At 42.5% G+C, this 12,912-nt stretch overlaps 1 protein-coding gene across 13 annotated transcripts in view; it reads left to right on the forward strand.

Moving 5' to 3' along the window:
• Positions 1–12,912, forward strand: part of BTRC (beta-transducin repeat containing E3 ubiquitin protein ligase) — a 200,287-nt gene that overhangs the window by 21,150 nt on the left and 166,225 nt on the right. For 2 of the 13 annotated variants that reach the window (XM_053307794.1, XM_053307802.1), the window contains exon 2: positions 7,802–7,854. The exons of the other annotated variants lie outside the window; for them this stretch is intronic. In XM_053307794.1, coding sequence (XP_053163769.1) covers positions 7,849–7,854 — 6 coding nt within the window. In that variant the 5' untranslated portion in view covers positions 7,802–7,848. The remainder of the gene's footprint in view (positions 1–7,801; positions 7,855–12,912) is intronic. 13 annotated transcript variants of the gene reach the window in all.

Raw genomic sequence — 12,912 nt, forward strand, 5'->3', positions numbered from 1 at the left:
AGTCTGATACTTCATCCTCTCCCAGACTAACCTCTCACTGCTTGGGCAAGTCCCTATCTGATGAGCTCGAACACGGGGAAAAGGAACATTGGCTTACCAAGAAGGGTTCTTTTTCCCTGTGTTTGGAGCTCATCAGGCCCACCTGGATATATATAGTTCATTGTCTCTTTTCGGGTGTGTGTGTTGTAGTTCCATCTTTTTTGTTGGAACAACAGCTTTCAGGGATACAGTATGCAGGCTTTTTAGCCTCTCAGTACCCCATCTTTTCTCTGTAATCTATTTTTTCTATCTAGACTACTAACTTGGGCACTTTGGGACTACTAACTGTTTTTTCTTGTTTTGAGTTTTTTGTTCTGGAACTATCTCTAACATCATCAGCTCTCTTCATCTGACATACCACACTCTTCGCAACAGTCCCAGAAATGGGGCTATGGCACCTTGGTGGCAGAAAATTACCGTCATGTGATCCAGTTCTGTTGAGCATGTTCAGTACACAACCCCATCTGATGAGCTCTGCACAGGGGAAAAGAACCCTTCACAGTAAGCCAAAGTTCCTTTCTAGATGCATGTTTCTTGAACAACAAAAGACATTTCTTTGGGCAGGTTCACACATATGGTGGCAGCTGAGGTTGGGGCAAGCAGCCAGTTCCCTGGGAGTGCACACACCCCACACGAGCCTCTACTTCCGCCCCATCTCCCTGCCAAGAGTGGTTGTATTGTACTAACCCACCAATCTCAGCATATCTTACCTTCCTTTCTTCCTCAAACAAAGTGGAAACTTGTTTGAGGAGCATGTGTTCCCAGGGAACCAGCTGCTCGCCTCAGTTTCATGTGCTGCCATATGTGTGAACCTTCCCTTTGTGAATGGAGTAAAGGGAAGCTTTGGTTGGTGCTTTGGAGAATAGGGCTTGATAGCTAGACAAAGTTGTCTTGGCCTGTGTTTTGTATCTGTTCTGGTTATGTCCAGTTGAATGGAGGAAGTGCATAAAAGCCAATGTACTTGTCAAATGGATGGATTTTATATGCCTCTTTTCAACATGCATGTGTGCCAAATTCAGATTTTATATCACTCACATAGTTCTTCCAAATGCCCTTTGCCATTTTAAGTACATGTAGGAAATGATATCCCTGATCTGTTTCACTTTAGTTATGCACGCACCCTCTGTATTATCAAGCTATTTCTAAAACTCTAGAAGTCCAAACCACAATGGATAGAATACTCCATCATTGTCTTTTGGAATCTTCAGCTTCATCTGAACTTTTTATACAGGCCAGGCAAGAGGGATGTTCATGAACCTGTTCAGATGCCCTTTTACGGGCCTCCGAACAGGTTCAAACTCTGGGAAGTTTGATGTGGTGTGGGGGAGAATCACCTTAAGGGCAAGGGAGGGTGCACTTACCCCCCGACACCACCACCACCACCACCACCACCACCGCCACCGCATTTCCTCCACAAGTGCTCACTGAAAAACTGGTCTGGTGGGGAAGCAGTGTACCTCCCTGCTGCCCCATCTGCTCCTCAGACTAGAAGTGACAGGAAGTAGTGTGTGCATGCGCCGGGTATGTGCATGCATGCACATGCATACACCAGTGTGCATGCACGCTACTTCTGGTCTGAGGAGTGAAGTAGCATGCACATGTACCGAAGTAGTGCGCATGCTACTTCTTGTCCCTGCTGCCCCACCGAACCGGCTTTTTAGCAAGTGCCGGCAGGGGTGGTCGTAAGTGCACCCTCCCCTTATATTTATCCCCCCTGCCGTTGAACCAGCCCCTACCAGTTCCGTGCACATCCCTACCAGGCAACTGTCAAAAATAGAATACTTGGCTAGTTGAGTTACTTCTCTGGTCTAGTTTAGAAAAGCTTCCATTTGTACATGCTGTTAACAGCCCTCTGCCAGCAAAATATATACGTATAATTTCTTCTGCAGTTTCCCATTAACCTAATTTTATAGACATTGTTTTGGGTGATATTTAATTAAAACAATGCTATGTAAAATTAACACCAATGTGACGAAAACTGGTTTAAGAAATTCAGAGTAGTGGTTTTGCTGTCTTTCACTCTGGCATTTTAAATATGGCAGATGTTAATACTCCATGGTTGTGATCTCACAATCATTAATGCTTACATAGGAGTATTTTATTTTGTGGAACTGTGTAAGGCAGGGCTGCACAGCTTCGGCCCTCTTGCTGTTGTTGGACTGCAGCTCCCATCATCCTTTCCCACAGTGGCCAATAATTGGGGATTATGGGAGTTGCAGTGCAACGACAACTGCAGGGCCAATGTTCTGCAGCCCTGGTATAAGGACTGTGTGTACATCAGCTGACTAAAGATCTTTTGTGTGTGCCTGTGCATGCATAAGTGGTGAATACTTAACAACTTAGAACAGCAGCATTCAGTCTCTGAGTTTCCTAGTGTCTACCTCTAATATAAAGACTCAAAAGTTCTATTTTGAAGTCTTTATATCTGCAACACCCAAGATGATTCCTTGAATTAGTTTTGGATTATGTTGTTGTAACCATTTGCAAACCTACTGTGAGTGAGTTTAATAAGCAATATATGTATTTGAATAAACTGCTAAAAATGCAGATACAGTCTTAAAATGCAATACAATAGCCTTGGCTGAGACTTTGATTAAATAGCATCTAAACTACACTACATATGCTTGCATCAAAAAGATTTTTTTTTCCAAAGTAGCTTCAAATGGTTGTGTTAAATGTAGGAATGTTCTGATGATTATCTTTTTAATTAAAATGAGAAATCTTTGTTTAAAGTGGCATTCTTTTTTTACGGCCTCTTACAGTCTCTTTAACAATCATTTCTTAAGTCTGAACGTTTTTAATTCCAGGAATCCATTTATATGAAACTATGTTTAGACTTAATTAAAGAACAATTTCTTACAAAGCTTGTAAATAGCCAGGAAAAAAGAGGACAGAAAATAAAACTGACATTCACACTTAACAAACTGATTCTTACAAGGTATGTAATATGCTATAAAAATACAATAAAGTCCTTTTTATAAGAGTTCATATTTCCTGATCCTTGTTTTCAAAGGTATTTAAGAAAGATATCAGGGTTCTGTGAAGCAACATCTGTTTTCATGAATGGACTAGCAACATCTTCAGTTCCATCTAATTACCAGTGCATGAAGCTAAACCTTATTAGTTTAGACTTCTAATTAAATACCTTTGCAACTCTGTCTAACTTTTTTCTTCTTGATGCTTTTAATTTGGCATGTTTTTAATACTCTGGGGTTTTTTGTGTTTTGTTTTTGTTTTTTTATTTGTGCTATGGGTAGTGAATTATGGAAACATTAACTTTGTAATGTTCTTTCTTTCCTTACGCAAATCACTTTTCCTTTTCCAGACACAAATTTTATAGGATTTCATTCTAGATGACTCCTAAGAATTCAGCTTTCAGAGGAGATGGAAATCCTGGCTATTTTGCCTGAGGGATCTCTCTCCCTCTACCAATTCATGGACTGCATATTTATATCTGCTCTTGCTGACTATGCTGTCTCTATTCTCCCACACTGTCAGTAGAGGGGACCCAACCTGTGCAAATTATGGAATATGCTGTGTTCTGTTGCCCCTACTTCCTTCAAACAGGGGAAGCTTTGTCATGGCATAGCTAGAGAAACCTGACAAATCTGACAATCTTACTAGAGTTTGTGACCTGATATTTAGTAAGTCAGCCAATAGGCTGACATGCTGATCCTATAACATGTGTATCTGTGAGGATTTTTATTGATATAACTTTGATATAACTCACTTGTGTGATGGAGAAGAGGCAAGTGTATTCTCCTGTTGTGCTGCCTATCAGTTAATACAATATCCTAGAAAGGTAGGATTGCGGCAGTGTAGCTGTAGTGGCTTTTCGGATCATTTGCAATCTGTCTTCAGTAGTTCCCAAATCTGACCCCTCTCAACCCACTTGTATGCTAAATAAAGCCTTGTGTACTGCTACTAAGCCAAATGTGACAGCAGTTCCTTTTTAGATGCAGTCTTTATTTTTTTAAAACTTATGTTACTATTTTACTTCTAATGGGAATTCAGGATTAATTTTCTAATTGTTTTATTTATTTCAAGCCTTTGAAAAGAAGTGGGCTGTAAATATAAATTTTAACAGTTGGGTTAGAATAAATATCACACTCTGTCACTACATGTTTTGCAAATATCTGATGAGCATATGTTACTCGCAATTCAATAACAGACTAACCATTTGTTCTTTGGAAAGTCAACATGAAACACAGTTGCTTTGATCCAGATCCCTGTAGGCACACTTGTACACATGGATCTCTTGCACATGTGATCCCTGTTCAGACATAATGTCAAACACTTGTAGAATGAGTAATGTACACAGGTGCAGTTATTAACACATGTTGAACATAATCAACCACATGTTGGAGATAATGTACAGCAGTACATTTCCTATCCGTATCATGCATTTGAGGAGCCTGTACCCAGGTTAACTTTTAAAGTGAATGCAGATACATTCATTCACACAAATACATATGATATATGAGCATTCAGACATTTGTACTCTCATACAGCATAATATCTGAATAAGACTGGGGAATCCTGTTTATTTCAAGAGAGAAAGCTGATTTCACGTGTGTGTGTGTGTGTGTGTGTGTGTGTGTGTGTGTGTGTATATATATATATATATATATATATATATATATAGGCTTCTTCCATTGTAATGGAATGGTAAGTCCTTTGGGTGGAGTGTTCTACGTATATGGCAATGCTTGTAGCAAAGAAACAGTTCTTTTCTGCAAGCTCATGTCCAGCAGAGTTGTCTAGGGTTGTGAGAGGGTTAGAACATGTTCCTTCTCCCCTTAATGGGTATTTGGATCCATCAGTTACCCGTTGCGACATTTTAAATGAGTTTTTTTGCAGATAAAATCTCTTGTATTTGAGCTGAAGTAGACTCTACAGTTACTGCAGAGTCTATTGTGGAGGTGTCCAGCAGCTCCTCTTATGTGGCTAAATTGGATCAATTTCACTTTGTGACTCCCAAGGATGTGGACAAGGTACTTGGGACACTGCGCCTCACCACTTGTTCTCTTAACCCTTTCCCAACATGGCTTATGCAATCTAGCAGCGAGTTTATTGGAGAGTGCCTTGTTAAGATCATTAATGCTTCTCTGAGGGAGGGCAGGATGCCTCCTTGTCTCCAGGAGGCAGTTATTAGACCACTCTTGAAGAGGCCTGCATTAGATCCCTCAGAATTGGACAATTATAGGCCTGTCTCCAACCTCCCATGGTTGGGCAAGGTGATCAAGAGGGTGGTGGCATCTAAGCTCCAGCTGTCTTGGAGGAAGCGGATTATCTGGACCCATTTAAAACTGACTTTCGGGCAGGCTATGGGGTTGAGATGGCCTCGTCAGCCTGTTGGATGATCTGCAATTAGGAATTGACAGTGGGAGTGTGACGCTGTTGATCCTTTTGGATCTCTCAGCGGCTTTCGATACCCTCAACCACAGTATCCTTCTGGGGCGCCTGAAGGGGTTGGGACTGGGAGGCATGGCTTTGCAGTGGTTCTGCTCCTACCTCTTGGGTAAGTTCCAGATGGTGTCGCTTGGAGACAGGTGCTCTTCAAAACAAGAGCTCCGGTATGGAGTCCTGTAAGTCTCCATACTGTCTCCAATGCTTTTTAACATCTACATGAAACTGCTGGGAGGGATTATCACGGGATTTGGTACAGGATGTTATCAGTATGCTGATGACACCCAAATCTATTTCTCCATGTCAACTTCATCAGGAAATGGCCTAACTTCTCCAAATGCCTTCCTAGAGGCAGTAATGGGCTGGATGAGGGAGAACAAACTGAGGCTGAATCCAAGCAAGATTCAGGTACTCATTGTGGGAGGTCAAGACTTAGGAAGTGGTTTAGAGCTGCCGTTTCTGGACAGGGTCACACTCCCTCAGAAAGAGCAGGTATGTAGTCTGGGAGTACTTCTAGACCCAAACTTCTCACTGATTTCATAGGTTGAGGCAGTGCCCAGGAGTGCTTTCTATAGGCTTCGGCTGATTTGCCTGCTATGTCAATTTTTGGAGATAAATGACCTTAAAATAGTGGTGCATATGCTGCTAACATCCAGACTCGACTACGTTGGGCTGCTTTTGTATGTAGTTCAGAAACTGCAGTTAGTATAGAATGTAGCAGCCAGGCTGATCTCTGGGATTGCCCAAAGATATCACATTATACCCATTTTAAAAGAATTACACTGGCTACCAATAAGTTTCTTTAAAAGGCTAAAATACAAAGCGACAACTAAAAGCCACAATACAAAGTGTTGGCCATTACTTATAAAGCAGTGGTTCCCAATTTGGGAGCCTCCAGATGATGCTGAACCACAACTCCCATCAGCCCCAGCTACAAGTTATTGTGGCTGGGGATGATGGGAGCTGTAGTTCAGCAACATCTGGAGGCTCCCAGTTTGGGAACCACTGCTATAGAACCCTAAACGGCTTGGGTCTGAGGTATTTAAGAAAGCGCCTCCTTCTTCATCAACCCTGTTAAGGGGAGGTCTGGTGGTGGCGAGGTCTGGTGGTGGCGACTCAAAACGGGGCCTTTTTAGAGTTTCCCCTTCTCTGTATGTTTGTAAGAAAGACCTAAAAACATACCTGTTTAGTCAGGCTTTTAGTTTATGGTTTTAAAGCTTCAGTGTTAAGAGTTTTTGTTGTATGTATTGGTTTTATATTGTGAACCTCCCAGGGACCTTTTTGTATGGGGCGGTATATAAATGTACCAAACATACACGCACACACACACACACACACACACACACACACACATATGTGTGTGTGTGTGTGTGTGTGTGTGTGTGTGTGTGTGTGCGTGCTCCTATGCTCTGGAACAGATTACTACCAGTATCTAGTGTTGGGCACTTTGCTTCACTCAGTGCCATAGCATGTCAACCTTATTTATTTATTTGCTTGTTTATTTATTTAAAGAAAGAGCTTTGATTAAGCTACTTGTAAATGTGTGGTGAGTTTGTATGGTTTAAAGCCTTCTTGTTTATATGAGCCCCTGGTGGCGCAGTGGTAAAACTGCCGCCCTGTAACCAGAAGGTTACAAGTTCGATCCTGACCAGGGGCTCAAGGTTGACTCAGCCTTCCATCCTTCCGAGGTCGGTAAAATGAGTACCCAGAATGTTGGGGGCAATATGCTAAATCATTGTAAACCGCTTAGAGAGCTCCGGCTACAAAGCGGTATATAAATGTGCTATTGCTATTGTTAAGGCTTCTATTAAGGCCTGTCTTAGTCTCCCTTCCTCTGTTCCCAATTTAACTGTTTGAATCTATTCTTCAGTTGTTTTAGGTGCAGTGCAAGGGAAAGGAAGGGTTCAAATCAATGGTGTTTTATGTTAACCTTTTTATTTGCTTCATTGAATATATGCAATTAGTAAAAGCAAATGGTAAATTTGCTAACGCATCACTGAAGTATTTAGCTTCATAGATTTAGAAAAGTGGAATTTGGTGCTCTGTGCCCTCTCGCTTAAACATGTACACTATAGGCACCAGGAAGAATAGGCCAACCTTAATATTTGCTTTCCAGACTCAATCGCTGCCTTGCAGCAGTTATTTGCTACCGAATAAAAAGTTTAATTTCACGCCCTGATTAGTGCTAGTATATGCAGGTGGATATTTATTTTATGTAGCTAAACTGATCTTCCTTGGCAAATTACTCACCAGCCAGCAGCACTATAATTCCTCATGAGTAGTTAGTGCTAAATTATAGTTCTTAGTGATATAAATCAAAACAATACTAGCTGCTAACTTTTTGACATTGTAGGAATTATGAGAAGATAGAAGCGAGAAAGAAACAACACGGGGTCACATATGAAGGTAGGGGTGTGTGTGAAAGAACATTGGTGGGAAAGACTTGAGCACTGAGGGTTGGTTTCCATGCAACGCCAAGCCATGATTTGGTGTTACATGGTGAGTCTTGTGTACCTCCCTCTCGCCATGCACTTAAAAAAATTGGTTACTTCTGCTTTTGTGGGAGCCATTGATGGTTGTTGCATCTGAACTGGCAAACTGTGGTTTGCACAATCCTTCCAAACCATGACTGCAAACCTTGGTTTGATTCTAGTTTGACAGGATTGCACAAACCACAATTCACCAGTTTGAATATGACAACAAACTGTGACTTTCTCAAAAGCAGAAGGAACCAGTTAAAAAAGAGTACATGTGGGGAGGGGAAGAAAGGAGGATGTGAGCCCAAGGCTGCTTCATGTAAAGCCGGACCATGTGAAACAACCTAATGTTTGCATTGATATTATGAGGTCAAACCTTTTTGCTGTCAAATGTCACAGGTGTGTTATGAAACATTGTGTATTTTATTTTTGTTCTTTGTGACTAGCAGAAGATATGTGCGTGAACCTTTATCTGTATTAAATTCTGTGCTAAGTAATGGAAAACCTGTGGGAGACTGCTTTCAGTCTTTTACTCCTAGGTGTCCCCATCATGGCAGTTTAGTTTCTATCATTATGTTTTTAAATAGTGATGTGTGAACATGTCTGGAGGAGGAGGAGGGGAGGATCCTTGTTATAGATTACTGCAGAGTTAACTTGTAGGTATTAGAGTTATAAGCATCATGATGCTACACTGTCAGCAATTTCTGGCTCCTTTACAAGTGCTCTCTAGTGTTTTCCATTTGGCAGTGTTTCTTTAGCTTTGTTCGTTTTCTTTCGTTCGTTCTCTGATTCTTTTGGCATACTATCTTTTTTGAGAGTGGGATTCTCTTTGCAGTTGCTTATTGTATGTCTTGCCTTTGAAGAAGATAGTCTTAATTGCTTTCTGCTTATGAGGCTGTTCCCATGTGCAGCCTAACCCAGGCTAGTGACGCCAAGCCTGGGTTAGGCTGTGCATGAGAACTGTTAGGATCAGAACTGAGGTTTAGAGAGCAAGTGCTCCTTAAACCCAGGATACTTGTTTGTGTGTGAGCCAGGCAGCTTTCAGCCTGGCTGCACGCAGAGACGGGCGCCTAGAGATTGGGGAATCCCCCGATAAATCATGTGTGTGTCGCACAGAGCATTGTGGGATTCATGGAGGTTGCCCAGGACAATGAGTCCCGGCCTAAGATCAATCTGCCCTGCTCCACGCTGCACGGAGCAGGGCTGATTGTGTGAGAACATGCTCTGTGCTCCCACTGAGCAACAAACAATTTTTTGTGGGGAAGGCAAGATCTCTCTTCACCTGGTTCCTACCCTCTGACTAGTCTGGTGAGAGACCTTTTCCTAAACAGTTTCCAGCCCATTCATGTGATTTAAAGATGCACCATTTTCTGTAGCCTTTAGCACGGTAAACTTGTGCTATATCTGGTAATGTCCACTTATTAGTGCTTGGTTCAAGCATTTGTTGAAGCAATTCATGGCTGTTCCTTTTCTGAATGTTTCTGGACACTTCAGATTTTGATAGGGTGAAGTGGTCTGTCTCATGCATGGCAGGGTATCCCTCTTCATCTGACTCCTACCCTTTGACCTATCTGGTATGAAACCCTTTTCTAAGCAGTTTCTGACCCATTGGTATGATTAAGATGCACCAGTTTATACAGCCTTTAGTAAGCAAGAGTGATGTGATATGTCTAATCCAATGGTTTGGAGTAGTTTTAATCTTTTGTGAGAATGGAGGGACAGTCCTCATATTTTTAGAGATATAGATGCAATCTTTGCCAATCATACTGATAAATATGTGAGAGACCGCCCCCCCCCGCCAAGAAACCTGTGAATATGAGAGAGATGGTGCAGTGCAATATTCAGCTTTACAGAGAAGTCCATAGAAGTGTCTATGAAAAAAGAATTGCTACCCACCTGCCTCTATAGATCTATTGATGGCAGAAAAGGAAGTTGGGATGAGGTGCGGGTGGGGAGATCCAACTCCCTTCCAAGTTACAGATGCTTCCACCTGGCTAACTAAAGGTAATTCTCACCACATTAAACCAGGCAATTGGCTATTTTCAAGCCAGAAACAATTGTAGTTATTACATCTATATATTAAAATGCTAAGGTGGTCTGTGGCTAATCTCGGGTGATACGTGGCACATCTTGCGAGAGTTCCTTCCGAGGAGGAGGTGAAGAAAGAAGAGCAATAGCAAAAACGAGAAGAAAAGGACAAGTGAGCGGGGGGGGGTGTTCAAAGCTGGGGGGGGGTGAGCAAGCGAGTGGGGCCTTCTGTCGCCCCACCAAGTCTCTGGGAAGGCCAAACGGGGGATGGAGAGGCTGAGCGAGCAGGCAGGAGAGGCCAAGAGAGAAGGCACGGAGGAGGGCTCAGCGGCGGATGGAGGCCCAAAAAAAGAGCAGGCCTCACGGCAGTTACCCAGGTTGGCTCCAACCACCGGCCTCTGTTGCCCCACTGAGTCTCCTCGTGAGGAGGACAGCCAGGGCGGAAGAACGCACTGAAGGCTGTCCATGTAGGTCAGATGGGAAGCCCCAGCTCAGCTGTTCTTGCAAGGAGACTCGGCGGGGCATTGGAGGCCGGTGGTGGGGACATCTCTGAGGTGAGGGGGCTGTAGGAGGTGAGAGGAAAGAGAGAAGGAGAGGAGTGGGGTGGGGAGGTCTCAGGGGTGAGGGGGCTATGGTGCGGGGTGAGGAGAGCAACTAGCATGTGCCAAAGGGTGGGCTGGGAGCTGGACAGGAAAGCAAAGGCAGCCCCTTTGCATGTGGGGCTGCTGGCAGTGGAGCACACCAGACCAGTGGGGGAGAGAAAGAAGGGAGAGGAAGGAAGGAAGGAAGGAAGGAAGGAAGGAAGGAAGGAAGGAAGGAAGGAAGGAAGGGAGAAGAAGTGTGGGGGAAAGGCCTCTGGGGTGAGGGGGCTGTGGCGGAGAGTGAGGGGAACAAACAAGTACTAGCGCACAGATGCTCTGTGCCGGTACAGCTAGTTATGCTTAGATGCATTCAGAAATTTTTCAGGAGTACACCTATGAGAAACCACTGAGAAGGGACCTCTAGGTTGAAACTTGATATGTAGCTCTCAGCAATGTCCTCGGTTACTACATGGCTACTGTGACAGCTTAAATGAATGGGAATGTTATCTCTGCTCTGTGGACAGGGAAAACAAGACGTAGAAAGGTGCCAATATTTTCACAGGGCCATCCAGCAAATGGTGGGAGCGCTGTTGTATTTGCTTTCCTAGCACTCTTCTGTTCCTTTAACTATGTTTTGGTTAATTTTACAATTGGCTACCCACCTGTTATAACACATTTTATCATTAAACAAAATTAATTTTAAAAATGGTCTGGAGCTGTCTGCTTTTAATGGGATCTGAGTTTCTTTAGTCCTATAATCTGCCTCATGAGGCTTGTCTGTCTTCTAGGAAGTGCAGCATTGCATCATTAAAATATCACCCCCTGCTGAGAGAAACATCAGTCCTATTCACTAAATGGAAATGCTGAAGCAGTGACAAGTGTTTCTAAAAACTGTATTAAAAATTCATTTATTCTTAGCTAAGCATTTAGCTAAGAATAAATGAATTTACCAAATAGGGGATTATAATAAATTATAGCATTCTTGTTGTTAAGAAATACGTCTGTCCAAAGGCCTACATAAAAATAATAAATATTCCACCATCCCAGCAGTTGTTCTGTGGTACCAAAAGGGAGCTGCAGTTTTGATTTCGATCGTTTCTGAATTGAATGGCTTGAAGCAGGAAAGGCTGGGTGGGAATAGGTTTATACCCTGGAAGAGTTATGTGCTCAGGCTCACATTGCGGTGCTAACTTGGCATTGTTCACCTAAAGCAAGATGTTTTTCATAATCTGTAGCCCCCTGACTCTCATGTGAAAGGAATAACACTGGAGGGTTAATGCCAGCTCCATTTGTTGTTCTGGGTCCCATGCCAGTTTTGGCCCATAATTTTCCCAGCTGGCTTTATTTATCCTTTCGCATGAGAGTGGCGAGGCAGATATTTAAGAACCTTTCTTGCACAGAAAGCCCTATTCTTGCTTGCTACTTAATTAGCACTTGTTTATGACACAGCCTCTGATTTGATTTTTAAAACAAATTGCACAGTAAAGAAGCTGATATTTAAACTGTATGGTAACCACGGCTCCAGCTGTGATTCAAATATTGTAAGCCTTCAGGGGTTGTGTTAGGCTTAGAAAATAGGAACTGAGGCCTGTAATTTAATGTTTGTCTTCTAAAGGCTGCATTTTTTTTAAAGGGGAAGAAAACAAATGCATTCCATAGAATTTAAAATATTGACTCATTCTGAGAAAACGGCCTTTTCAAACCTCGCTAGAGACTACTCGGATCCATTAAGTTAAAAATGGAAGAAGGGGTAAAGGAAGGTAATAAAACACAAAGTCAGTTAAAGATTGCAGGGGAAAGATGGCCAGTATGAAATCGGAACGAATTAATAGCTTTAGTATGCTGTGAGAAAGAGACTGTTGAGCAGGCAACCCCTAAAATTAGGTTACATATTAAATGAACTGTTTAGCTTCCACTATGTTACAGATTTGGAATTTGGCAGGTGTTAAGCTAAGTAATACATTGAATAACGTAGGGGATCCCATGCAATCATGCTTGTAAACTTGTATGGAATTCTCACATCTAGGTTTTTATATACCACTAAAGTGCTGTGTTTGTTGTGGCCAGTTCTTTGTAAGCTGATGTGACAGCCGCATACATATGGCTCACAAGCATGGCCTGGATTATTGACACCCAAACTTTATCGGTATAATTGGTTGGGATAACATAATTGGGGTATCTACTATTTTGGAAAGGTGCCTTGAGCTTGTAAAGCCCCATTGGTGAGCAAGAGGAGCCTTTCAAGTGGTACAAGAGATTTCTGATTCTGGTTTGATTGAATAGACTACAGTTCACCAAGTTTGAACGTAAAATGAAACTGTGGTTAGTGGAAGTGAACACTTTCAGTCTTCTCCCTTCACACAAGTACAGGAAGGGAG

This window comes from Hemicordylus capensis, chromosome 3 (genome assembly GCF_027244095.1).
Source record: "Hemicordylus capensis ecotype Gifberg chromosome 3, rHemCap1.1.pri, whole genome shotgun sequence".
Classification (NCBI taxonomy): Eukaryota; Metazoa; Chordata; class Lepidosauria; order Squamata; family Cordylidae; genus Hemicordylus; species Hemicordylus capensis.